This window comes from Engraulis encrasicolus, chromosome 16, assembly GCF_034702125.1.
Source record: "Engraulis encrasicolus isolate BLACKSEA-1 chromosome 16, IST_EnEncr_1.0, whole genome shotgun sequence".
Taxonomy (NCBI): domain Eukaryota; kingdom Metazoa; phylum Chordata; class Actinopteri; order Clupeiformes; family Engraulidae; genus Engraulis; species Engraulis encrasicolus.
The window spans coordinates 28,668,971-28,696,969 of record NC_085872.1 but is presented as its reverse complement, the minus strand read 5'-3'; the positions used below and the strand labels follow the sequence as shown (position 1 = coordinate 28,696,969).

General features: G+C 42.5%; 3 protein-coding genes across 4 annotated transcripts in view; all 3 read right to left on the bottom strand.

The window, feature by feature from the left end:
* Nucleotides 1-2,362, bottom strand: part of bcl2b (BCL2 apoptosis regulator b) — a 32,890-nt gene extending 30,528 nt beyond the window's left edge. Inside the window, exons 1-2 of one of the 2 annotated variants that reach the window (XM_063219278.1) lie at nucleotides 1,924-2,362; nucleotides 1,204-1,816 (exon numbers count right to left, since the gene is read on the bottom strand). In XM_063219278.1, the coding sequence (XP_063075348.1) occupies nucleotides 1,204-1,737 (534 nt within the window). In that variant the 5' untranslated portion in view covers nucleotides 1,738-1,816; nucleotides 1,924-2,362. Of the gene's footprint in view, nucleotides 1-1,203 lie in introns of both variants that reach the window. The other variant, XM_063219277.1, reaches the window with a different exon arrangement.
* A 5,015-nt stretch (nucleotides 2,363-7,377) lies between these two features.
* Nucleotides 7,378-17,056, bottom strand: kdsr (3-ketodihydrosphingosine reductase). Its single transcript, XM_063219276.1, has 10 exons — nucleotides 16,429-17,056; nucleotides 14,708-14,797; nucleotides 13,931-13,987; nucleotides 12,702-12,767; nucleotides 12,484-12,579; nucleotides 10,772-10,963; nucleotides 10,380-10,463; nucleotides 9,616-9,699; nucleotides 8,848-8,949; nucleotides 7,378-7,634 (listed from the first exon to the last, which is right to left on the bottom strand). The coding sequence occupies exons 1-10, from the start codon at nucleotides 16,609-16,611 to the stop codon at nucleotides 7,512-7,514; spliced, it is 1,077 nt and encodes a 358-aa protein (XP_063075346.1). The 5' UTR covers nucleotides 16,612-17,056; the 3' UTR covers nucleotides 7,378-7,511.
* A 6,283-nt stretch (nucleotides 17,057-23,339) lies between these two features.
* Nucleotides 23,340-27,437, bottom strand: zgc:153913 (carboxypeptidase N subunit 2). The gene is made up of 2 exons (XM_063220370.1): nucleotides 27,413-27,437; nucleotides 23,340-26,290 (listed from the first exon to the last, which is right to left on the bottom strand). The coding sequence occupies exon 2, from the start codon at nucleotides 26,281-26,283 to the stop codon at nucleotides 24,673-24,675; it is 1,611 nt and encodes a 536-aa protein (XP_063076440.1). The 5' UTR covers nucleotides 26,284-26,290; nucleotides 27,413-27,437; the 3' UTR covers nucleotides 23,340-24,672.
* Nucleotides 27,438-27,999: the final 562 nt, after the last annotated feature.

The following is a 27,999-nucleotide window of genomic DNA, read 5'->3' as shown; positions in this document are numbered from 1 at the left end:
CTCCTAGACCCTGGTACAGCTTTTTGCTGTACGGGTCTGGCTGCGCTAGGCTAAGAGAATGTATGATCAGCAGTAGCAGCATCCCCCACTCTCCTTTGCCCCCCTCTCCATACTATAGCTCCGGCAGGCATGTAGGCTACCCCACTGTGCGGATTGCATGTGAGCATGCAAGCCACTTTGGCTCCTGTGCCACAGATGACACAGGTTTCCCCTGCCTCAGATAGTGAGATGCTGATCTTTTAGAACAGAGAGAAAGGTACTTTATTGATCCCGAAGGTAATTAAGGGGAAAGGTGGGACAGAATCAAAATATATATCAAGACAATGATGGCCTGTGTTCTTGAGACTGGTTTGGGTCCATGTGTGCGATGTATAATAACGACACTGTGTCTGTGTTATTAAGGCCCACATGTAGCACCCGGAAGATGGTTCTGTCACTGTGTTTGCCCAAACCCCAGTCACTGTGATGCTTTGTGTGTGTCTTGCCCAGAGGGGCCATTTAAATTACACTGACATGTGCCCTGACATGCATCCATGTGTGCTTCTGTAGAGCTGAATTGATTTTCTGCACTGGTTAATGGCTGCCATCTCTCTCCTCCTGCACATCAGTTATCCCACTTTCTCTCTCTCACCCTGTGCCTGGCTGCCAGGATCTCCAGTATCCGCCTGTAACACTCATCCATCTCTGGCTTTGGCCCACACCCCTCTCCTCTCTTGCTGACATTTCTAGGCCAATGCTGTTGGGGAATTGACTGCAATTTACTCTGGATTTTTGAGGGACAGTGATGTTTGATATTTCACTTACAATGTGTGGTTTATCCTACTAACATCCCTTACAAGCTGGGGTCTGGTTTGATAGGGACCAGCACATATGTTCCAAACTTTGAGGAACAGATTAAAATCCTTAACGAGCAATGTTCATCGCTCTGCCCTGTGCCAATTAAAGACAGTGGGTAGTGAGCTTCCTCAACAGACACGACACGGTATCTTTACGCGGATGTCACTCATAGATGACAGAAGCACAGGGGCGTGTGGGAGGTGTGACGGATAGCATCAAGTCTATTGGCCATACACTGCGAACAAACAACGACCTTCAAATCAGCGACGGTAGAAATACAAGCGTCATTCTAAAAGAGGCGTTACCACAAGCAGAGCACGCAGCAGAACGGAGGAAAGGAGAATGCTGCTTGCGCATGATACTTACCCAACCTCCATTCTCCCGGATCCAATCTTGTAGCGGTCCATTGAGGTACTCGGTCATCCAGCCTGCAATGTTGTCCACTTGAGCAGTCATCTCCTTGTTGACGCACTCCACGCATACTGTCCCTCCGAATTCAAAAAACGCAATTATGCGACCCCAATTGACCCCATCCCTAAACAACTCGTCAACCACTGCGGTGAACCTTCGTTGCGCAGTGGTGGATGTGAGATGCAGCTGCAAAGACATCTCTGCAAAGTCGGGTTGATACAGTCTTTCGAGCTCATCCCCAGCCTCGCGTAGAACTCGGTGAAGTGCGGTGTCAGGGTCGGAGGATGGGACTCGTGAAGCGCCATCCCTCTCAGCCGATATTGCTTGGCACCGCCGTGTCACCAAAGTAGGTCTGTCCTTGAGCCCGTTAGTGGATGCGTCTGTTTCTTCTATAGCATGGAATTCCCACGAAATTCCCTTCTTGATCAGTTTATAATAGATGTACTTTTCCACAATGTTGCGGTTATCGTAAGGCTCCTCGTTAGCCATGACAGATTACGACTCGGATAACCAAAAGCGCAGGCACAGCGTACGAGTTAAAATTTGTCCATTTTCATGGGCACCATCTCTGTGAAGCACAGGCAAATGATTTTTAGATGCAATTAACAAAAATACCTGTTTTCAGTGGAGTAAAATGTAGCCTGTCTGTGAATATAATGGCAAGTGTAAACTTACTCCTGTCCAATGCCAGTAATATGACCCATCAATATGTGGTTAGTAAAACGCCCACTTTTTCTGCTGCGAAAATCCTTCGATGTGAATCAGGATATAATATCCGTGTAGATGACAGTCCATGACAACGATGTTCTGTGTCAAATGCGCTGTCAAAACCGCAATGACTCGATGTTACAAAAGAAGAGAGAATGAAAGATATGTCCTTACACTAAACTGCCGTGAGAGGAGCTCCTGAAAAGACGGAAGAGAAATTATTTCGGAACGCGTTTATTCGAGTCTTGAAGGATCTTGCAAAAATAGTCAATTGCTGTTCCCGTGTTGGTGCAAGCAATGAACATCAAACGTTCATTTCTGCACAACTTAAGCCCAAGTCGCACATACAGGATCCGTTCGGCAAGAGTGAGACCCTATATCAGGCATACTTGGCTAGTCTGCTCAGCTCTACTGGGAGCTTGAATCGCGTTGACGACTCCGAGGTATTTCCTGTAGCCTGCCTACGTCATTCATTCATGTGTGGTCCTTCAAGTCTATTGCATTTAACCTACATATAAAGATGAGATAGCAGCCATACCCAAATGAGGTTTTGGAGCAGCCCCCTTTGGAGATCTGTCTGTTATGTTTGGCTGCGCACAAGCTCAGTTCTTGCTGGTAGAATATTTTAGAAAAGGCAATCCTCTCCTTCCAAATGCCAAAACTAATCCATGGGATGTCATGTGAAACTCTTAATCTGTTTTACATTTTGAGACAATTTATGGACACCATTGATCCAGTAATAATTTTATAAAACAGATTTAGAACTAATTTGAAATGTCAAATCGTTCTACTTTGACTATCTGCCAAAATTAGGCTGGCTCCAGTTCTCTGAACGGCATAATTATGCTCTTTGATCTGTGACGGCCTTTGCAATTGTTCTGCTTGGATTTGTAGGTGAGTGAAGTCTTTCCGCAGCCGCAGCAGCTTATGAATAATTGCCGTGCTCACTGCTCGTGCTGAAGCAGACCACATCATGCACATCGGTGGGCTTTCATCTGAGACCTCTAGTGGCTGTCCCTGACAGGGAATTCTGGGATATGTATTCATAATCTCTCTACTGACTTGACCATAATGCAATTTCCTTGGTCAGAAATATCATACTATCCTCATCCACATGCGATGGCAACAGCATGTCAATGTGGTCTAATTTCTATTTTAATTCAGTTCTTTCCATGCTGATATCTTACATGTAATAAAGAATAATGTCACCAGACTCAATGGTGAAAGAAAAATGTAATGTACCCAAACTGTGACATTTCTTTATTCAGTGGCAGGTGGGCTATTGTACCAATCATTTTCCATTTTTTTGTATTCATTAAAGCTGTTGTGGTTAACTTTAATCTACCCTGGGGTTCAGGTGTGATACAAAAAAGATAATATGGGCATGGCCCTGTGTCTAATTTTCAAAGAAAGAGGCACCAAAAGATCAAAGGTGTCTTCTAAAGTGAAATAGCTCTCATCTCTCTTGCACACCATAACTCACGTCCCAAACCTAAGGAGCCACACACACACATATTACCATGTGCTTGTCACTCACGGCTTACACTCATTCTGTCTCTTATCTCCAATACACACCAGTACTTCACAAGGATCAGGTGAACAGATCTCTCTCTCGCTCACACAAACACAAAGGCACGCACGCGTGCACGTACACACACATACTACGCACACGCACGCACACACACACACACACGCACACACACACGCACGCACGCACGCACGCACGCACGCACGCACGCACGCACACTAAAGGAAGAAAAGGATTTGTCACCTAGGCTAGATTTTCCAAAGTTATTTATTTTTATCATGTAAGAAAATAAGACAAAGCAACCAATTTTTTTTTCTTTCTTCTCAATGGCACACAAGGTGAAGTTTACACAAGTATGGCAACAGAAACAATAAAAGCAAAAAGCGCAACAAAGGATAAGAGGCCTAGAACATGGCAAAAAAAGGAATGCATTCCAGTGTTTCAATAGTCGTAAACTTAAGTTTTCATTTTAAAATATCTCTCACTTGTACATAACAAAAAGGGAAACCTAAAGCCTTGCCTTGACAACAAAATGTTGCACAGGTATTGTCTTACGTGACGTTTTAATATAGATTCTGAGTTAGGCTTGTCTTGCATAGCTTAAAAGGTGTCAAAAACATATGAAGGAAAAAAAAACCTAATGCTTCGCTAGAAGCGAGCTACGTACCACCTGGCTAATGGATTAAACATTGCTACTGTAAGACTGTAAGACGGCACAGACGCGTCTGCATAAACTACACTCATCAGCACTTGGTACGGATTGCTGTGCTGCTCAGGAGAATGCCTCACACCTCGAGCCCACATCAAATGAGAACATCATCATCATCATCATCATCAGACAGAGTCATGCATTCTCACCTTCATATTTTGGATTCTAGTAAGGCTTTCTTCACAATTAAAGGCCAAAGCAAAATCTAATTTAAAACAAATTGAAGATAAACGGAACACTAAATATATACTTATTAATATAGATATATATATATACCCAAAAGACGAAACAATTTGATTGCGTAAAACGAAACAAAACAAAAAACACTGTGAACCTACAGTGAATTTAAGCCACATTTTGCTGTGGACGGATCCATTCTTCCAGGAGTTTTACCACTGAATGTGAATGCAGTGTATTTCTTTAAGTTAAGGCTTGGTCAGCAGAACAGGCCTCCATGGGGGGTAGGAGCCTGACTGCATTAGCTTAATAGCTAACACTTTACTTGACGCCGGCGTTATAAGTATGACATAACGGTGTCATAATATTGTCATAATGCAGTGATGAATGCGTCATAAACATTATGTCTATGTCATAAACATTGTATGACTTTGTCTTTAAGTGAAATTCGGTTATGACAAACACAGGCCTAATAATGTCAACTTTTCATGGCCATAAAACGTTTATGACATTGGCATTATGGTTATGACTCGTTCATGAGACTATTATGACACAGTTATGACACTGTTATGTCATACGTATGACACCGGCGTCAAGTAAAGTGTTACTGCTTAATTTCTCTAGACGAAAGCAGCGCGGGCCAAACAAAAGCAACCTACAGAAAAATCTCAACACAGCAATGAGCGAACTGATTCTCAAAGCAAACTTGCCACTGGGATGAGGTGGTGAAGCCATTTCACAAGACATATAAAATGGAAAAACAAAAAAATCAGCAATTACCCCCTCCAAAAGTGTCGTTTATATAAGTAGTACATTCTCCCCAACTAGTGATCATTTAAAAAAAACAAAAAAACAAAAAAAACGGAAGACAGTCTTTCTCCTTCGTCCATCACTACTTTCCCTCTCTGTCTGTTTTAGTGTACTGAGAGACACAGGGTATGGAGTGACACAGAGGGAGAGGTCGGGGAGAACTTGACTGGAAACAACACACACTTACTCAAACCATCATCCACCTGGTTTACGCAGCTGGCAGTATCAGCCGAGCACATAGGGTGTACAGAAATGTCCACCTTTATAGAGAACATCTATGGGGACCAGAAGAACTTGGGCTTCCCTGACCTGAAAACACACTTATGTGGTGCCTTTGTGACCTCTTAAATATGTTATCCATGTGCAATACAATGTTTCAAAATTCAAATCTCCTCGCAGAAATGATGGCTGTGATAAAACAGCCCAAAGCTTTTAACAGCTCTCACTGAAAAAAACGGTAGCACCGCTCAAAAGATGCCAGAGGGTTTTCCTGTCTGTAGCCGGTCGGGGGTGTGTAACGATCTCAGTGCGTAAATCACATAACAGTCGATTCGTGCCTGGGGAAAGCACTGACTACCAATGTGCAGCATCCTCTCTAACGAATGTGCACCCCTGCAACTGGAAACACAGCTCTCCAGCTCCTCCCACTGGCCAACGGCGGTAATGTCTCGTACCAGCAAGACCAATCTCACTCGCATAGCTCTCCCTAAACGCCACCCAGCAATCTCTATAGTCCTCCAGATCTCCAGAGGTCATGTAATACCTACACTGTCTCAGACTCACCCATGCACTTAAAGCACCCACCCACACACATGCACACCCTGCTTGAGCATCTCCATCAGCTCTGACTAAACAAGCGTACAAGGTAAGGCTTGTAAAGTTCTATTCTACAAGTTGACAGGGCAGACAAATCCTTTCATAAACAACGTAGTATATATAGTATGTTTATACATACAGACAAAGAGAGTGTGTGAATGTTGGTTTGGAAAGAAACAGTGTTTTATTCATTTTTCTTTTATAAAAGGAAATATATGAGCGATGGACCCTTTTTTCACATGAGGAGTGCTTCGCCTGCAAAGCCCCAACATGTGTTCGAGGGAAGGAGAAGACATTTGGCATAATTACACGTCAAAATGGATTGCGGCACAAAGCCGTATGGCACAAGGCTCCCTCCTCTCCAAATAGTGTCTCGCAAACGTTCAGCCATATTTTTTTTAACATTAAACACCTACACATCACCTTTCTATCAAATCTATTAGCTTTTTGTATCAACATGTGCTTTGGATGGACAGAGAAAGGGGTTTTTATTCCGATCACAGCATAGCCGCAATTGATTGGTCAGTCACTTGTTCAGTCTCTCAGTCGCTAACAAAAATGCACCAGATCAGTCTGGCTACCCTTCTGCAGCATGCGAAGACTGAGAGGACTGTGGGAAGCACTGTTTCTCAGTCATCCTCTCTTCCAAAGCTATGTCAAATATTAAACAGGCTTACACACACACAAACACACTCACAAAAACACACGCACTCACACGCACAAAAAAAACAAAAGCTTTCAAATACCTCAAACAGGGAACTCAAACAGTGTCACCTGAATAGTCAATCTCTTTTGAAATTAAATATTGATCCCGTCAAAAAATAGCAATTATGAAGCAGTGATGAAACCAACAAGTAGTACTCATTCCCACAAAATCAGGGGAAAATACAGCAAACACAGACGGGCAGACAGACAGAAACAGAGAGGGAGGATGGGGGTGGGGGGGTGGGGGCGATGACCACCCACTGCTCTGCACCCTACATGACTCCAGTGAGGCTCAGGTGGGTGGGGGTTTGAGGGGAGGGGAGGGGAGGTCTCTCTGCTGCTGTGTTTCTGTGGGCCTCCACTGGCAAGCGGAACAGGAGTCATCACACGCCCCACTGCAGCCGCAGGGGCAGGGGGCTAATTTGGTATCTCTGGGCAGAGGTGGCACAGCCAGCCGCACGGGTAGTGGGGAGATGGGGGAAGAATAGAGGGATGGGGTGGGGTACAGTGTGGTGGGTTGGCCGGGGATTACATGGAGGTGTGTGTGTGTGATGGTGGTTACTCCTTCTTGTCAACATGGAGGGGTGTGTGTGTGTGTGTGTGTGTGTGTGTGTGTGTGTGTGTGTGTGTGTGTGTGTGTGTGTGATGGTGGTGTAAGGGTGGTAACAGAGGGGGTTACTCCTTCTTGTCAACATGGAGGGGTGTGTGTGTGTGTGTGTGTGTGTGTGTGTGTGTGTGTGTGTGTGTGTGTGTGTGTGTGTGTGTGTGTGTGTGTGTGTGATGGTGGTGTAAGGGTGGTAACAGAGGGGGTTACTCCTTCTTTTCAGCTGCTTTGGACTGCTGCTCCCGCTGGATCATGCAGCGCCGCACGATGCTGTCGAAGCTGCCCAGGTAGAACAGGGCGATGGTGCGGAACAAGCCCATGGTCACGATCTGGACACAACACACACAGCAGCACAGGAAAGTCAGCATGGGCCAGCACAGCACAGCACAGCACAGCACAGCACAGCACAGGACTGCCTCTGCCACGTCACCTTGAGACGTGTGACTGACGGCAAGAGGAGAGAGCTGTTGTACATGGTGGTCACGGGCATGGGTCTGACCATGAATAATGAATACTGTCTGGTTTTCTCCGACATTGCTGCTCGCGCACACAGACAGACAGACAGACACACAGTCAGACAGACAGACAGACAGACAGACAGACAGACACACACACACACACAGACACAGACACACACACACACACACACACACACACACACACACACTGCTAGTGTTCCATTTTCTTTTTACATATATACAACACATTACTTAAAAATAAAACAGATCTGTTGTTGTGTACCCACCACAATCCTACCACAGTCACACCACAAAAACAATATCTAAATCTTTACAAGGTGCCATGCATTACTGGTGAAACGGTGAACAATAAATATATTCAAAAGCAACAAGCCTGTAATTGCATGAAAGATTGGATTGAGCCACTTGCAACGGCAACGGCATAGTATTTCAGTTAGTCAGTGTGTCTACTGTGTAAATCCCGGTTGGTAAGCAAGAGTAGGAGTATTGCCAACAACGTGAGCAATATGCTTCAGACTAGCAGTGTATGTGCTGAGGAGGCGAGACTGCCGGAGACCATCATTATTATGCACCCATGGAATAAAAATCACTCAGTCATGACAGGCGGCGATTCATGAAGATTGATGATATTCCCCTTCAGTTGCAAACACTCATTACATATTATTACATTATGTAAAATATTAATGTGAATACTTTAGAGTGGGTATTGGCAGAGAAAACCAATTAAGTTGTAATTCGATTTTACTGTCCTGAAATACAAATTAATATGAGCTTTATCGATAAAAAAGCAAGAATTAGACAAAATTACTCTTGCAAAAGACTTTATGCAATTCAACTGAACCATGCTGAGTTGAGATCTCAAAAAATAAATCTTTGATGATGTTCAATGGCCCAATGTTATAAACCTGTGGAAATGTAAAATTGCCCTAAAAATAGTGATCTTTATGCTACTTCTGTTCTGTGTTCTGAAAGGTAAACAGATAAAATGTGTCATTACTACAATTATTATAATTATTATTATTATTAATAAGTCTGTAATAAATCAGTGAGATGGTCATGTTACCTGCTGCAGGCCCTCTGTAATGGATGTGACGGGACTCATCCCACAGGTCAGAGCAGACAGCATGTAGCCATCAGGCCCCACAGAGCTGCTGAAGTTCCCTTGCTACAAGACACACACACAACACACAAGACACAGACCAGTGGGTAACACATACACACTACACACACACATTACTGGGCTATCATTTGATCTAGCAGTACATAATGGTATGAAGTCATAGTGTAAAAAGGTGGTCTGGCAGCCTCTGGCTTATCACTCACCTAAAGGTATGGGTGAAGGGCCGTACACACACATCGCTACTAGTTACTCGCTCAGCAAATTAAGTCAATAGAATGTCGATTCCAGCGAGACTAGCAGGCGAGTAGGCGAGTACTGTACAAGCGATGTGATGTGGGCGGATCCCAAGTTGAAAATATTTTATCTTCAAGTGAGGCGAGTAAGCGAGTAACCAATTGGAATGCAGAGTTCGGTACTTCTCGCCTGTTCATTGGCAGTTAAAGCCACGGGAACTTTCAGCTAACGTTCCATGAAAGAGTGTTCCATGATAGGCGAGCAAGCGAAAAGCTAGCTTTGTGTGTGTACGCCGCTTTATAGGTTAAGGCATACACAGAAACGTGCATGTCAGTTATACTGAATAGCACAACAAAGACATTTTAATAATCAGAGAGAGAGAGAGAGAGAGAGAGAGATAGAGAGAGAGAGAGAAAGGGGAAAAGAGAGAGAGAGCAAGATATACAGACACTGTGAGTGCGTATCTTTCTTCCTTACCACAGCATCCTTGACAACAATTTTTGCCACCTGATCCGGCTGGCAGACCCCTGACGTCTCGGATATCAGCTTTGTTTCTAAGGGCTGAGAAAGTGAGGGGAGGGGAAACGACCTTTAGTGACGGCGTGAAAGGCACTTAAAGGAGTATGCCACTATTTTGGGGCTTAATACAGTTAAAATCGTTGGCTGGGGTTTATAAAGGTGGTAAAGTGTCTTATTTTTCATGTAAGCCGTTGTCTTGCATTAAAACAAGTTAAAAGAGGGAGCATGTCGCTAAGCTAGTGAAAGCCAATGGATCCATGTAGCATGCTACAATCCTACACGGATCCATTGGCTTTCACTAGCTTAGCGACATATTCTCTTTTAACCTGTCTTAAAGCAAGACAACGCTTAACATGAAAAACAAGACACTTTACCACCTTTATAAACCCCAGCCAACGATTTTAACTGTATTAAGCCCCAAAATAGTGGCATACCCCTTTAACAATCTTATTATACGACATCTACGTTCATTTACACTCACTCTGTACTGAGCAGAACGGGAATGTGGACAAATATTTCATGTGTGTGTGGACACAGGGGCGTCGCAGCAAATTTTGGGCCCTATGTACAATTAGCTCGAATGAACACTCCCAACCATATATCTACATACATCTGACTGTGTGTGGGGCCCCTACATACATTGGACCCTGGTTACTCAGTCACACTTTTGCCCCCTGAAGGACACCCCTGTGTGGAAGATGTATAGGTCTGGGGCGCGTTACCTTGCACTTATTCTCCTCTGCCAGGCCTGGCGTGTCGGTATCAGGCGGGAAGGCCAGGGTCACATAGATGTTATAGGGCTTCATCTGTGGATGATAGTAGAATCCCGTCATTAATAATATAAAACTGTCACTATAGAAACATAAGCTGCATAACACAAGCCATTGTACTGACAGGAAATTACAAGGACCTTAGACACCGAGCTGCGACAGATATGACCACACATCTTAACTGAAATGTTAATAGCGATAGTTAAATTAATATACGTAGACTCTCTAAGTACAACTGTAAAGTGCACCTCAGTTCAACCTATAATGGTACGATTCCAAGAGACAACCTCAGCGCCTTCACATTGACCTCCAATCCGGTGCCCTCACCCCCTCACCCCCCTCACCTCCATCTGCAGGGACTCCGCCAGGCCACGTAGGGCGAACTTGGACGGGGAGTAGGCGGTGTAGCCGAAGAGGCCGATCTGGCCGGCCTGGGAGGACACGAACATGATGCGGCCCATCCTGCGCTCCTTCATGGTGGTGATGACGGCCCGGGTCGGGTACACACTGCCCAGGTAGTTCACCTCCATCAGTTTCTAGAGTAGAGTAGAGTAGAGTAGAGTAGAGTAGAGTAGAGTAGAGTAGAGAGTAGAGTAGAGTAGAGTAGAGTAGTAGAGAGTAGAGTAGAGAGTAGAGTAGAGAGTAGAGTAGAGTAGAGTAGTAGAGAGTAGAGTAGAGTAGAGTAGAGTAGAGTAGAGTAGAGTAGAGTAGAGTAGTAGAGAGTAGAGTAGAGTAGAGTAGAGTAGAGTAGAGTAGAGTAGAGAGTAGAGAGTAGAGTAGAGTAGAGACTTTATTAATCCACAAAGGGAAATTAGGGTACACACTGCCCAGGTAGTAAACCTCCATCAGTTTCTAGAGTAGAGTAGAGTAGAGTAGAGTAGAGTAGAGTAGAGAGTAGAGTAGAGTAGAGTAGAGTAGAGTAGTAGAGAGTAGAGTAGAGAGTAGAGTAGAGAGTAGAGTAGAGTAGAGTAGTAGAGAGTAGAGTAGAGTAGAGTAGAGTAGAGTAGAGTAGAGTAGAGAGTAGAGTAGAGAGTAGAGTAGTAGAGAGTAGAGTAGTAGAGAGTAGAGTAGAGTAGAGTAGAGTAGAGTAGAGTAGAGTAGAGTAGAGAGTAGAGTAGAGTAGAGTAGAGAGTAACAGAAGATCCAACAGAAGAGTAGAGAGTAATCAAAGATCCATGCACAGCTTCGAGGTGCTGGTAAAGGCAGGAGTGTTCAATACTTCAAAAGAAAGAAGTTTAGCCTGTGCCTGAGCGAACCTGACGACGCACAGAGGTGAAACACGTTGTTCGCTCTGAATAAACGAGCAAAAAGTCAAATACGTGTGCGGTAAACTTCTTATTTTTGGAGTATAGAGTAACTTTATTAATCCACTAAGGGAAATTATGGTACATGGTGCACAGGTAGCTGACCTCCATCAGTTTTTGTTTGGGATGGTGGGATACAGACACACAGGGAATGAGAGCTTAGCCAGGCACTGACTGCCTGCTGCTGTGGAGGGGTGCAGCCAGCTAATCGCGATGACACACAGAGCTATTGAAATCAATTCAACTCTGTTCATTTAATTACATGGCACCATTGTCATTCTCATGGTCCTACATAACAGAGCCTAAGGACTGACCTCCCTCTAACAATAACAAAATGACAGCAGCAAAAAAACGCCTCATCCCTTACTAGGAAGAAACTGTTATCCTTGTTAGAGGGCCAGAATCTGTTGTCTGATGAATACGTCCTGTAATCAGTCTCACCTTATAATATCACTGTGTAAACGATAACATTTTACAGAATCATAAACTGAATGTTCCAAAGTGATAATATCAACATACAGAAGTCATATCATGAACAATATGCAATGAGGTGCATTGCAACATCAGGGAATCTTAGAATAATGGAGAGGGTGGGGGTTATTGCACAGTAGTTCCCTGTGCTCCACATCTTAGCTAAAACCCAATCACTCTATAACTCGATATGCAACATCAGATCAGATCACCTCAAGTGGGGCTTCCTGCATGTCCCCTGCACACACACCCACACAGGCCCATTGTTCATCAACACTCACCCGGAAACGGTCCACCTCCACCTCCTCAAACTTCCCAGAAATGGACATGCCAGCGCAGTTCACCAGCATGTCAACAGGCCCCAGCTTCTCCTGAGCCTGCCAGACACATCACAATACAAAGTACACCATGTTAACACCATGCATGACTGGCGTGGTGAGGGTACGGCAGGCAACAGCATGGTCTACGCCGGAGAATGGAAATACCCAGCGCACTTTACCTGCTTGATGACACTCTCCACTTCGCTATAATCCTTGGCCACATCAACTGAAATGCACAGCACGACCTAAGAGGAAAGGTGACGGTGAGATTCTGGCCAAAGTTGCTACAATGAAGAAATGCTGAAGGAGCAACAGAATTATGCTGAAGACAGAGTGACTGAACACAAGGCAAAATTAGGATGCAAGGGTTGTCATGGTTTATAAAACAGGGAATCAAATTAGGGAAGCCACAATGCAATATGTTTTCATGGACTGTTCCAAACCAAGGTACTGTTTCGCATAGAATGGAATAAAATGAAACACAGCAAAACATACGACTCATTTTGCAACATTCTTTGCTAATCCCAATGAACTCCTTGTTCATGTTCGAGTTACATCAGTTACAACAGTATGCCAAACAACTTCCTTTTGCATTACTCTGAATTTCTGAACTCATTCAGTGGAACTCAATCAAAGCAAATGAATGCCATTATGCTTCTGGTTTAGGCCTACCCGTGTTACCACAGAGTCAATAGCAGCATACATTTACGGCCCTTGAAGCAGTCTTATCTGGCCCCTGATATCATTTTAATGTTATGCAGTTTCACATGAAATAACATGTTTTGTAAAGAAATCTTATATCTTCAGAGCACCTAAGGAAGGTGGGGTCTGTTGTAAGTCACCTTCAATAAGGTAGGCCTAAAGTGCAGGAGGGAATCCTGATTTGTGTTCATAGTATGGCTCTTCAAATACTTTATAAAATTTGAAGCGGCCCCTTGAATGAAAAGGGTTCCTCATCCCTGGTATACGGTAACCTTATTAGCTTAACAAGCTCCCTATGATTTGGCGAGTTGGTCTATAAAGCTTACTGCTCCAATGACATTATACAAAAGCACACAAAATCCATACTTCCATCTCAGCACTATCTGTGTGTATTTGGGTGCTTTTCTGTTTGAGCCTGTGTACTGAGTCGCTGTTCAGAAGTACAGACTACTTTTCATGTCTGTGTTGCCAGGCTAGTGGTAAGGCCATCCCTTCCCAAACTGAATGCACCAATTTTGACCGTGTAATTTTGTATTTCTATGCTTGTGTATCATGAACATGGGAAAATAATAAAGATTTGGTGAATCGAGCATGTATTTTTGCCCATGAGTGCGCCAGGAGGCTTGATGAAACGTGCATAGAATAAAACTGCCTGTTTAAAATTGACTTCCAGTTAACACATAAATATGCATGAATTTGTACCCACCTGCTTATCATTTATGGCAAATTTTTCTATTTCCTTTTTTGCCTGCAGCAATTTGCTCTGTGAATATAAAGGTGAAAATAATCACATAAATGGGATTAATTCCTCAAACCTGTAAGGCATCAATATGTATGACATAAATGTTGATTAATTAAGATAATCATCACCCTTCACCTAACGCTGCCAATAACTCTCCTTTCATGCATTTTCAGGAGAATGTCAGGGACAACATGGGGAGAATTCTGAAGATATTTACTAGTAACCCTAACTCGTAAACCATCTGTGCACACTATAAAGGCTGTGCATACAAGACTGCTTTACACATCTGCCGACAGAACTCTTAGGTCTTCAAGAGGTCTTAGCCTACATTCTACATACAGAATGTTCATTTATTCTCTTTACATAGAGAATGCAGACCTGCCCTTGCAGTTACTGAATCAATTGAGGGCAGTCATGGGTAAGCGGTTAGGGCATCAGACTTGTAGCCCAAAGGTTGCCGATTCGTCAGCCAACCCGCCAGGTTGGTGGGGGGAGTAATTAACCAGTGCTCTCCCCCGTCCTCCTCCATGACTGAGGTACCCTGAGCATGGTACCGTCCCGCCACACTGCTCCCTTGAGGCGCCATTGGGGGCTACCCACTTGCACGGGTGAGGCACAAATGCAATTTCGTTGTGTGCAGTGAACACTTGTGTGCTGTGAACTGCTATGACACAATGACAATTCATTCAATTAATTCAACCCAAACTATGCTGGTAGTCTAGTGTAGTTCAGTGTCCTTACCTCATCACGTGCCACCAGTGTGATAAAGGCACCTTGCTTGCAGCACTCAATGGCAATGCTCTTTCCAATGCCACTGGACCCACCAGTAACCTGTAGGTATACGGGATTCAAATAAAGTCATAATAATACTACAACCATACGTTTTATCTCGTTTATTAACAGATGAACTCATTTCAATGCTTTATGTGTATGTTTAGATTCTCAATCACATTTGCAGTCTAGTATTTCGCGCAGACAAAATTAAGTAACTCATTTCAAGATTATTGTTTTTAAATAAAATTTGTAAAAGCTTTTGATAGGGAGACATGATGTAAAGAAGTGTCCCTGTAACCAGTGTCCAATGTATCAAATTATTTGTATCATGTTACTGGTCTATATTGTGGAAAAGTGATGAGATGGCAATACATTTTTCTGATTTCAGTGATGTCCAGCCTTAGACACTGGTGCTGTGATAGTTGTTATCTACTCATACTTCATCTCTACAGAGCGATCAAGCCAAGCAAACACCACCATAACCTAAATAACTGCAATGCTTGGACTTGACAAAACTGCTTCCTCTCCTTGAAAACTTTTCTTGGCAGTATGTTCAAGTCTACACTCTGCTAAGTGGGGTTCCAATAACCTAGATTCTTAAGGGGAACGTGGCGATTAGATGCCTCAACATTGAATAAATAATGCCTTAATGTAACCATGTCACAGCGAGTCTTAAAGAGGACTAGGCCTATTAAAAGTGGATGAAAAAAGAGATTTGCAATTTTTCCAAAGGTGAATTAAGCTTAGTCCTAGACATCAATACAAAATGTGCTTCAACCATTATCCTTGCCCACTAAATGTAATCTTCCTTATATCCATGATGAAAATAAAAGACCTACAGAAACATAGTGGTCACAGTAACCTACAACAGGTGATGCTGTGGGTTGAGGGGATGAGACAGACAGATAGATAAACCTATGGGAAAAAAGAAAGGGGACTGCTGCCAGGGAGGAAAGAATTTCCGTCGAAGACTTCTCGCCCATCTCTAGAAGAAACATCAGGAATAAACAGGACGCCGGGAGACCTCGTTCAACAACTAATTGCACAACTAACTAACAACTATTGCACGCCCATTTACATGTGGACAATTCTTGCAATTGTAGATAATTGTTTGCAAATATTGGAAGACAGGACAATGAGGAAGTATCTTCACAGTAAAATGCTGTCAAACTACCATAGGCCAATGCAGCAACAACAACATTATGTGTTCGGGTATGATGTGATGTGGACATGATTTCAAAAACAGGGACAGATGTTATTAAAATAACCTATTAATGAGACGTCAGAGAGGCTGCATATCGTCAGTAAGCAAGCACGGATGCAGTGATGAAAGAGGTCATACAAATTATAGATCACTACCTATCTCTATACAAGTAGGTTACCATTACTCTGCCGAACAACTCAATGCGCTACTTTGTAACAATTAATATACACGCTGCCATTTGGTTACAAAATTTCGCATGGGAATGCTACAAGTTATATCGATTTCTAGAGCAAAGGTCGTAGACAGCCACCCTGTATCTCTGACAGGTCAGCAAGCTTTCCGCTTCTCTTGACTCTCAATCAAAATGAATTCTTAAAAATTGAAAAAGAGCAGCTTGTGCAGAAGTAGACGTCATTGAATTCCTGTCAAACTGAGGAGTGATAATTTGACAGTGTTCGTGGTGCTTCTGTCGTCATGCACTTACCACGACGTGGGCCCCATTCAGTTTCATTGGTTTGGGGCTTATAAGCGGGGATATCATGTACAACAGCAACACGAAGGCAACGACGAATGCAGCAACAACTAGGAGCATGATGAAAGGCAAGAGTATCCACCAGGAATTCAGCCAGAGCCAACCCGATATCGATGAGGCTTCTTCAGAGGACATGGGTCAATCTATCGATGTCGTTAGCTAGCTAACTAGCTAACGTTACTGACTGGACTCGGGAGGAGCGGACAACCAAGGCGCTCCCCAATGGTAGGGTGCTGGCGATGGACTTTAGAAGTGCAGAAGTGCAGCTACCAACCAGTAGGGTAACAGCGTTTCGAGATAGTGCTTTGCAGACAGGGTAAAAATTACGACACCTAAACCCTGCGTTTTCAATTGTCATTACGTGCTCAGTACACTTCAACACGATCTGGGCATCTTGCTGTTGCACGGGATGCTGCAAACAACAGGCGCGTCTTTGGGGGTTGTAGTTTTAGATTCGTTAAGCCCATTTTTAAAGTTCACAAGAACTACTCCTTTTCCCAGGTGCCCCTTCGACTTCCGGACCTCTTTCTGTGATGTAGGCATGGGGCGGAGATTTGACAACTTTGTTTTTTTGGGGGGCAAGTAGGCCTACCCAAGCAGCAAAACACGTTTTCTGAACCAATTGACACGTTTTTTAACGGTGTCATTTAGGTGTTGACTAAAACCAACGTGTCAAACACGTTTGTGGAACGTTTTCTTTGACACGTTTGCAAAAACACCTTTTAAAAACGTTCAATACACGTTAAGGTTTAGTGTCAAATGACACGTGAAAATATCAACGCATCTGACACGAAATCTGAACGTACAAATTTGGTGTCAAAAGACACGTTTCTTAAAACACTGATCTGACACCAAATTCAAACATGCAGTTTTGGTGTCAAAAGACACGTTTTTTAAAACACTGATTTGACACAAAATCTGAAAGTACATATTTGGTGTCAAAAGACACGTTTCTTAAAACACTGATCTAGCACCGAAGTCCAAATTGTTTTTGTCTGAACTGGATGCAGCTGTGCAGCTCGCGCCGCGGTTGTGGCCGGTTGCTAGGCGATCCTCGCTTGATTAACTGAAAATTCACTTCTTTTGCCTGACCTGACAGACTTCACCCTCTTGATTTTCTCCGTAAACTTTGACTATTGCATCCTTCATATTTCATATTTTCACCTTCTTTGACTTTACCCGCAATCCTCTTAACTACCAACTATCAACCCTCCTTTTTGACAATTTCTCTTCTGGATCGACGACGTGAAACTTCAAACGTGAAACTCCGGTGAGTTGTAATTAGCATTTCGCTAATAACATTTGCTCATTAGAAACAATGGGGGCTTTTAGACTGTAATGAAAGTGATTTCCATACTTCTAGCCTACCGTTACAAACATTGTATTGTACTAGACTATTATTTAAGATTACTACAGGTGCCACCTCTGTATTATTTTATTAAGGTGAGAAGACATAGAAGTATGTAGATTTTGTTTCATATTTCATACACGAGTCCCTTGAACCCAACGGACATTACAGTGAAATCCTCGCGACCAGCAAAGCATGATTTTTAGAGTGGGCTCATGCAGCTGCGGCCCATTATGATTTGTCATGAGTGAGCATCACTTGTTGAATAAGTTCTTCTTTTCATGTTTCAGGTGAAGCCAACGCAAGCGTCCTCTTCAACATTGACAACAGAAATAGACCAGGAGCCCAGGGGGGTGAGCCTAGTTGGGAAGGTTACCAATTTTTATGGGTACTATGATGTCTGGTATGGTCCCCAGATAGAGGAACAGCACGTCTGCCGGGTTCCCTGTGGTGGGTGTGGCCAGGGGGGCTGTAAAACTGGCACCCCAAAAATGGGCTAGATCAGTTGGTGAGGTTACCACTTGGAACCTGCTGTAAATTGTTCATCATAGTCCCCTGATAGAGAAATGACCACTGCCAGACATTTTTAGTGGTGGGTTACCCCCGGCAGACGCCCCCGTATGATGACACCCCCAAAAATGGGCTAGATCAGTTGGTGAGGTTACCACTTGGAACCTGTTGTAAATTGTTTGAGATGGTCCCCTGATTGAGGAATGGCCACTGCCAGACGTTTTTGATGGTGGGCGGGGCTTGCCAGACATCATTAACTGGGGGGTAAAAATGGGCTAGCTCAGCTGGTGAGGTTACCATTTGAAACCTCATGTAAATTGTTCATCATGGTCCCCTGATAGAGAAATGACCAGTGGTGGGGGACCCCCGGCAGACGCCCTCGTATGATGACACCCCCGAATACAGGCAAGACATTCACATAAGGTTTGAATCAGACATGGTACAAAAAACACTTTATTTAGATAATTCCAACATGGAGAATTGATTGGAAGGGTCAACATGTTCATAGAAACTTGTTGTGGGTACTTTTTAGGACAAAAATGATTTAATTTAACAAATATTACAAATCCGGACAGGAACCAGTTTGTAGGCTTTCAAAATCAATGCAAATATGACATGTTTCTGACTTAAAAGTCCATTGTGTAGAATAGTGGCCAGAATATTTCATTAATATTTACAAAATAATAAACCAATATGTATCATTATGAACAAAGTACAGTACGTTTTGCTGCTTAAATGTCTCTTTCAAAATGGCAGACAATGGAGAACAATGGAAAGTGCAATTTTCCTAGTCATAATGAATACTTAGAATTTGATGTTGGTAAGTATTCATAAAAAAAGATAATATTTTGAATGGGCGGTATGAATTCTGGGAAATAAACAACCAAAAATATTACCCTGGTGCACCTTTAAGTAATGCATGGAGAAATTACGCTGACATTGAAGGCCTGTGAATTGTACTAAGAAACAGCAATGTGAAATTCCCACTTTCCAGCAGTTCTGAAGATTTTAGAATGAAGATACTCGAATAGGCATACACAGGACTGACATTAAAAGACAGACATTAAAGTGGAAGACAGGGCTTGTAACAGTATATAAGTATTGAGAAATAATTAAGTGAACAAATAAAAAACAACTGAACATTTGACACTGACAAAGAAATCCTCCCTATCCTGTTAAATTACTACCAACCATAATGCATCATGAAGTGCTTTGAAGGGCATGGAAATGTCATGTCAGACATCCAGTAATAAATGAATTCACCCTCCCAGGACCTCTTCTTGTTCATATAGCAAACAGTGCAAAGGCATCAAGAAAGTTGTTTTCGTGGGGGTCATCTGTGTTCTAGGGCCAATCTAATTTCTTCACTGCTGTTGTATTCCACTGCTGGATTGCAAACTCTCCTATGGCCTCATCCATGTCCCTTGGTGTACTGGCATGTCTCCTAGCATCCCCTCCATGCTGTGGACTGTGGTAGGGGACACAGCAAACCTACTTGCACAGAGCACATTATGAGACAACTTGAATGAGTGGCACTAGCTGAGCACAATGTTCATGATGGATGGGAGGAGAAATACTTGCAAGGATTGAGATTGGCCCTAGAACACAGATGATCCCCACCTGCCTTTTTTTTTTTTACATGTTTGCACAGATAGACACACACCTAATAGCCTACCTATGGAATTGGTGTGCACAGTGACTGCATCTTTACCTGCAGTATTTCACAAGGACTGCCTGGGCCCTGTAACATATACCACACCATTATTATGCCCCCACATGAACATAGCTCTATGGGGTTAAGAACAGAACCGAATCTTAACCTTGAAGGACAACACACATCTTTTAAAAGTTACCCAACCTGTGGGGTTTTGTTAAAGTACACCAGGATAAGACGTTAACAAACTTAATATTAAACAAAGTCCAAATCATAATGCCTAAATACAAAAACCCTGACTGGTGCGGCACCAGCCACAGGTCCAAATAGAACACCTATGAAGAACCGTCAGTTCCTTCAGCTTTTAAAGGCAGCTTGATTGCAGAGTCAGGTGCCATCAATTAAGCCACTCCTTAACACCTTTATTTGATAAGCTAGAGAACAAGGCAAAACAGGACATGCATGCAGTCTTCTTAACACCACACATGTCTTCTTGTTGCTGCTGCCCCCAAGGAAAAGACACACAAACATACATGGAACTGCACTATACGCATAAATGGCGTGACTTTTGTCATGTGCATTACACCCCATTTTGGTTGAAAACATTGGGGGGAAAGCCAATGCAAGTCAATTGACCTGTAGACTAGCATTGTTCATGCTCAACATGCCGAAAATGTGTTGTGTTGCCGGCTATTCAAATAATATAGCCAAATAGCCGTGGCTGAAGCATGGACTGTGTTCATTTAGGCTAGGCGATGTAGCATGTAAGTTAATGAGACATTCAATTTGTTTTCCCCTCCAAAAGGGGCTTAACACACATTCACGAGCAAAGTACCCAGACGGCCGTTCATACGTATGTGACTGCAATACTCACACCAACTGCCTGGGCACCTGCAATATGCAACACACCCTGCTGCTTCCAAATGTTATGACTTGATAACTGGAACAACAAGTATTTCTTAGTACTTGTATGCTGTTACTGGTCATGTCTTGCACTTTAATGTCTGTTTGTTAATGTTGGTCCTCCTGTATATGCCTATGTTAAAGGGGTATGCCACTAATTTTGGGCTTAATACAGTTAAAATCGTTTGCCAGGGTTTATAAAGGTGGTTAAAACAAGACAACGCTACTTAAAACAAGACAACGCCTAACATGAAAAATAAGACACTTTACTGCCTTTGTTAACCCAGGGCAACGATTTTGACCGTATTCAGCCCCAAAATAGTGGCATACCCCTTTAAGTATTTTGCTTCTAAATCTTCAGAACTACTGGAAAGTGGGAATTTCAAATTGCTGTTAACATACAGTGGTGCAGTAGTGCATAGTTGTGCAATTTCTTGGTATAATTCACAGGCCTTCAATGTCAGCGCAATTGGTCCCTGAATTGCTTATAGGTGCATTGTGCAATATATTAAGCTGTTTATTTCCCAGAATTCATACTGCCCATTCACAAATATTAGCCTACCTTTTATAAATATTTACCACCACCATCAAATTCTAAGTGTTCATTATGATTGGGGAAATTACACTTTTCATACATGTAAAGGGGGATCTCCTCAACATCTTTAGCTGCAAAACCTATTGTACTTTGGTCATAATAGTAAATATTACTTTATTATTTTGTAAATATTAATTAAATATTCTGGCCACCATCCTACAAAATGCACTTTTAAGTCAGAAACACGTCATCTTTGCATTGATTTTGAAAGCCTACACACTGGTTCCTGCCCGGATTTGTAATATTTGTTAAAGAAAAGTCATTTTTGTCCTAAAAAGTACCCACAACAAGTTTCTATGAACATGTTGACCCTTCCAATCAATTCCCCACGTTGGAATTATCTAAAAAAAGTGGTGTGTCGTTTGTCTTTTGTACCATGTCTGGTTCAAACCTTATGTGAATGATCTTGCCTACAGTATATTGGGGGGTGTCATCATATTGGGGCGTCTGGCGGGGGTCCCCCACCACTGAAAATGTCTGCCAGTGGTCATTTCTCTATCAGGGGAATATGATGAACAATTCATGATAGGTTTCAAGAGGTAACCTCACCAGCTGATCTAGCCCATTTTTTACCCCCCCAATTAATGATGTCTGGCAAGCCCGCCCACCATCAAAAACGTCTGGCAGTGGCCATTCCTCAATCAGGGGACCATCTCAAACAATTTACAACAACAGGTTCCAAGTGGGTAACCTCACCAACTGATCTAGCCCATTTTTTGGGGGTTCATCATACGGGGGGCGTCTGCCGGGGGTAACCCACCACTAAAAATGTCTGGCAGTGGTCATTTCTCTATCAGGGGACTATGATGAACAATTTACAGCAGGTTCCAAGTGGTAACCTCACCAACTGATCTAGCCCATTTTTGGGGTGCCAGTTTTACAGCCCCCCTGGCCACACCCACCACAGGGAACCCGGCAGACGTGCTGTTCCTCTATCTGGGGACCATACCAGACATCATAGTACCCATAAAAATTGGTAACCTTCCCAACTAGGCTGACCCCCCTGGGCTCCTGGTCTAAAAGCCCAGACACAGACTGCACTCTCCAGCCCAAGTCCAAGTGGCAGCTTGTTTTTTTTTTTTCTTCAAATAAATACATGCATTACACATATGCGTTTCTTCTTTTGCATAACTAGGCTAACTAAGGCTATAATAATAACAGTAATAATAATGGTAATGGCCTCATAAATGCTATAGGATAAAGCATAGGCCACATTTTAAGCCCCTAACAGAAAAGCAAGCCCATATGGCGCTGCGGCAGGTTTTATTTTTGGTGTCAAAAATAGGTGTTGAACACGTAATAAAACCCAAATGTACACCTTATTTGTACGTCCGTGGACGTGTTTTTCCGAACGTGTTGTTTGACACCATTTTGAAACGTTTAGAGAACGTGTTGGACACCAAAAAATAACCCTTTCAGAACGTGCTGAGCACGTAATCGGGAACCTACAAATTAACCACATCTGAACGCAATTCTGAACCTATTCTGAACCAATTCTGAACGTGTCACTCACCAAAAATAAACGTTAAAAAAACGTGTTGGGCACGTTAATTTGCTGCTTGGGTAGTTAAGTCAAGTGTGCTTTATTGACAAAAATGAAAATCTATGTAACAGGGTTAGCACAGAAATTTGAAATTGCGCTTAATCAGTCTCCAATGTGCAGTTAAACTAAATCACAAAAATAAGACATTGACAATATAATCTCATCTCTCTCTCTCTCTCTCTCTCTCTCTCTCTCTCTCTCTCTCTCTCTCTCTCTCTCTCTCTCTCTCTCTCTCTCTCTCTCTCTCTCTCTCACACACACGCACGCACGCACGCACACACACACACACACACACACACACACACACACACACACACACACACACACACACACACACACACACACACACACACACACACACACACACACACCAAGTAGCCTGGCCAAGTAGTCTTTCTGTTAATCCAAACAGTTTTGAAACTGCTATTCTACCTGGTAATAGTTCTACAGTAATAATTACTATTAGTTAAAAAAAGTCATTTCCTTGTCTGACCTGTGCATATGAAGAAACTGACAATAAAAGCTGACTTGACATGACTTGATATGCATGCTCTGTTGCTTTATAACTGGTTTACCCTCACTTACACCCGTTTCTCTCCTCTCTGACATTAGTATTCTCCTGTTCTGTTGTGCCCTTCATCATAATTAGGCTGCTGGTATAACAATAAACACTGTACATGTAGGCCTATGTATTTTTTCCACTTAGGCCCACAGAGTGTTATATTAACCCAAAAGCCTGCCATGGCATCCCTATCAGCAGTAAAATATTAATCAATAACAAAACAGCATCTTCAACTTTTTTTTGAACACTGTCTGTCAGTAATTGTATGATAAAGAACATGCAAATTATGTCAACAGGTCTGGTTGGGCCTGTTCTCAGCTGTTGCTGAAATGCCAACAAAATTAATGTGAGAGATGTTGCCATGGTACAGGCCTAGACAGAACAGTAGCCTACATACAGTCAATCCGGAAAGTATTCACATCGCTTCACTTTTTTCACATTTTATTATCTTACAGCCTTATTCCAAATGCTACAAATGAATCTCTGTTGTCAAAATCCTACACAAATTATTCCATTATGTCAAGACAACTTGTTTTTCACATGGTCATAATGGAATAATTTGTGTAGGATTTTGACAACAGAGATTCATTTGTAGCATTTGGAATAAGGCTGTAAGATAATAAAAGCGCTGTGAATACTTTCCGGATTGACTGTAGCATATCTGAAGTAAAATTTGTGGACGGTTGTTCAGGATGAAGCTGCAGGCATTGAGTGTTGAAACTGCTCTAGTCTGCACTTTGAATGTTTGCAAAAGTTCAACTACCTTGCTTATCTCCTCTTCACACTGCACAGAGGGTATGATTCTCATCAAAATGAAAAAGGATCGCAAAGCACTAAATGCACATTATAAATCCATCTATGAACACTTTTCACTCAGAAAGACAACTGAACAAACAGCAAACAGTAACATAAATTTGGACAAATGTGCTGGAAAGGTATGCACAATATGACTTAGAATAATAAGCTCAATACAAAATGTGAAGTATTGTGTTGTCATAAAAAACATCTTACATGATATTGATTATTTAAACCACCTAGATTGGGGTATTAGGGTAGGAAAGCACAGCACAGCGCAAAAGGTTCAAACATTGACAGTTATGGTGCCATTTACACATTGTGATGTTTCAGACCACTCTTTGTCTAAAACGTAGTCTGTGACACTTCCATCAGGCCCATATATATGAGCCTCTATTTTGACATTAGAACAGTTTGTTACTGTACATTTGAGAGAGTAAACCCCATTGTGTTGTTGTAGGATGCACTGATTAGCTTGGCCTTGCGAGGAGTCTTCCTCGGCAGGTGCCTGGACGGAATTGTCAAAAAGGGCATTAGTTGTGTTGGAGTTGTAAGAACATACAAGCTGGTCTCCCTCCACTGACATCAAGCTTTGCCCTCTCAATGTGGCAGGGCCTTTACAATAGGTCCGACTCAAATCCTCGACTAGATTACTTCCAAACTGCAGCCAAGCATGCAGATATGTGAGGTTACAGTCACAATGCCACGGGTTACCACGGAGTGACATCCTAAACGTCATAAATGGATCGAAGAAGGCCTCAGGAAGGTTCTTTAGTTGATTGTCTGACAGAGTCAGCCTCTCAATGACCTCCTGCTGGTCCTTGAGCAAATCAGCCTGCAAAGAGGTCAGGTTGTTTTTGTGCAAGTGGATCGCAACGATTTTTGAGAGGCCTGAGAAAACATTGGCAGGAACAGATAAGAGCTGGTTCTCAGATAGGTCCAATCGTTCCAGTGACGTTGCATTTTCAAAAAAGTTGCTAGGAAGATCCGTGAAGTTATTTGATGACAGGACGAGGTCTGTAAGTAATGGTAGGTTGCCCAGCGACAGTATGGTGAGGTGGTTTCCTTGGAGGTTCAAGTCCTTTAGACTGGACGGGAACGTGTCTGTCGGCACATATGTCAGTTTGTTATACCGTAGATTGAGCTCCTCCAGTTTGGTCAAGGATTTAAAAAGTCCCTCTGGCAGACTCGAGATGCCGTTACTCTGGAAGCTCAGGTGCTTTAGTCCAGGAGCATGCTTAAACAGGTCCGATGGAAGAGTCGTAAGCTGGTTGTAAGCAAGTTTAAGGGACTGCAGCCGAGTCAGGCCAGCCAGCAGGGAGGCCTCCACTGAGGTGATCTTGTTCATGGACGCATCCAGGGACTTGAGATTCGGAAGGTTCTCGAAGATAAAATTGGGCAGCCAAATAAACTGGTTCCCCCTCAGCTCAAGAACCTCCAGCTTCACCAGTTTATTAAACATGTCTCTGTCTACTATCAGCAGCTGGTTGTTGTTCAGGTAGAGTCTGGTCAGATTGCCGAGCTTCTGAAACACTGCGTGGTCTAAGGTCTCTAGGCGGTAGTTTGCACTGATTTCCAGCTCCCGGAGTTGTGTTAGGCCGTTGAAGGCCAGAGGGGAGATGGAGCTGGTTCTCAGGGGGTTGCTGATCAGGGCCAACTTGGTGAGCTGAGGGCTCGTCTGGAAGCTGTTGGCAGGGATGCTCGTGAGGCCCGACGTTATGACGATAAGCTCTTTCACCTGCGGAGAGAGCGTCACCGGCAAGATGAACATGCGCTCCTCCGAGCACATGACCTTCGACCCCATGAAGCACTGACACTGGGGAGGGCAGCCGTCGGCGCAGCAGTTCTGCAGGAGGAGCAGGAGGAGGAGCACAGCGATCCTGCCGTGTCTCAGCATTCTAGATCTGTTGAGAAACAAGAAGATGTAGTTCAATAATGCACACCGTTCCACCAGGCTGTAATAAACATTGAAAAGTTCACATAGTACTACACTACTATGACATAACACAGGGCCTTTAATAATGCACTACGAATTGGTCATTGCCACTCTTGTAACAGCAAATTCATAATGTTGTGGCTTAACGGATTAAGTTATACTATTGACCTTTGCATTGTAGCGCTGTTGAGAAACAAGAAGATTTTAGGCCAAAAGGACAAAAGAGGAAGAAAAATAGTGCATAGTGTCAGACACAAAATTTCCGTAAGAGTTAACAGGACTGTGTATTAACCTGTGATCCAATCAGTTGGAGTAGGCAGACACAAAAAGCAAAAAGAATGGTTTTATGCCGATGCTTTGATGCAGATCAAACATAAAAATATTTTTCTCCGAATTAAGTCCAGTTGGAGTGCTGTCTGGAACTACTAGTACTTTGTAAAGATGGTGGTCTTTGGTGACAGGCTTAGTTCATTTTAAAAGTCGTAGAATAACAAGGCACTCATCTTATTTGTAGTTAAAATGCCTTTATTTTAATGGGCATAACATGATGAGGATGATGATATATCATCATCATCATCATCATCATCATCATCATCATCGATGTCTTTTAATTCAGTGTGTCACACTAAACACTGCTCACTTCCTGACGAAGGCTTCATGCCGAAACGCTTCAGTGTTTTAAGCATGTCATGCCCATTAAAATAAAGGCATTCTAACTAAAAAGAAGATGAGTGCCTTGGTATTCTACAACTTTCAAAATAAAGATATTTTTTTGGAGGAGTATATTATACAAATATCAGGTTTCTTACATTTGTTTGTGGGTTTTCATTGCCACTGGTATTGTGAGGTAACATTTTTTAGCAGAGTATATTTTTTTAGTATCATTTGTAGCAGAGAATACCTCTCCAGTGACTATCATTTTTGTCTTTAATTACTCAATGGTGGAAAAATATCTCACTTCATCATAAAAGTCCATGCTGTGACTATGCAAGGGGACACCATCCAATATGTCCTCATAAAAGGCAGATAAAAAGACAAAAAAATCAACGGGCATTTGTCCTGAATAAGATGAAGAGCAACTATCGCTTACCTTGGTGCTATGCACTGCTGAGAGGTGAAAGACTGCTCTCTACGAGTAGGAGGGAGACGACACGACACCATGCAAACAGCAAATATTGACTCAACAAAACAGAACTCTTTTGGGATTGGTCATCACATGATTACATCACCTCTTGGGAAAGGCATGCAGAGCTATCAGAGCAGTTTGTGTTTGTCACTATGTGGACAGAAATGTTCAGCACAAGTCACTAGCATGTCTTGTTAGATTTAATGTGTATCTATACCGTTATATTATAGGCCTATTATATTATATTGTGCCTATATTATATTATATTATATTATATTATATTATATTATATTATATTATATTATATTATATTATATTATATTAGGCCTATTATATTATATTATATTATATTATATTATATTATATTATATTATATTATATTATATTATATTATATTATATTATATTATATTATATTATATTATATTATATTATATTATATTATATTATATATTGTGTTGTAGGCTCCTCATCGATTGACATCCTATGTCTATCACAGGTAAGTAAGGTGTTCACCACAGTACCAATAGGTGGCAATATGGCGCACACTCT

Excerpts from the sequence above, each read along its gene's own strand:
- kdsr (XM_063219276.1), bottom strand. The coding sequence starts at position 16,611 with ATGTCCTCTGAAGAAGCCTCATCGATATCGGGTTGGCTCTGGCTGAAT. Across the intron at positions 13,988-14,707 it reads CACTGGTGGCACGTGATGAG|AGCAAATTGCTGCAGGCAAA; the intron begins GTAAGGACACTG and ends TTATATTCACAG. Across the intron at positions 10,964-12,483 it reads TGGAGGTGGACCGTTTCCGG|AAACTGATGGAGGTGAACTA; the intron begins GTGAGTGTTGAT and ends ACTCTACTCTAG.
- zgc:153913 (XM_063220370.1), bottom strand. The coding sequence starts at position 26,283 with ATGCTGAGACACGGCAGGATCGCTGTGCTCCTCCTCCTGCTCCTCCTG.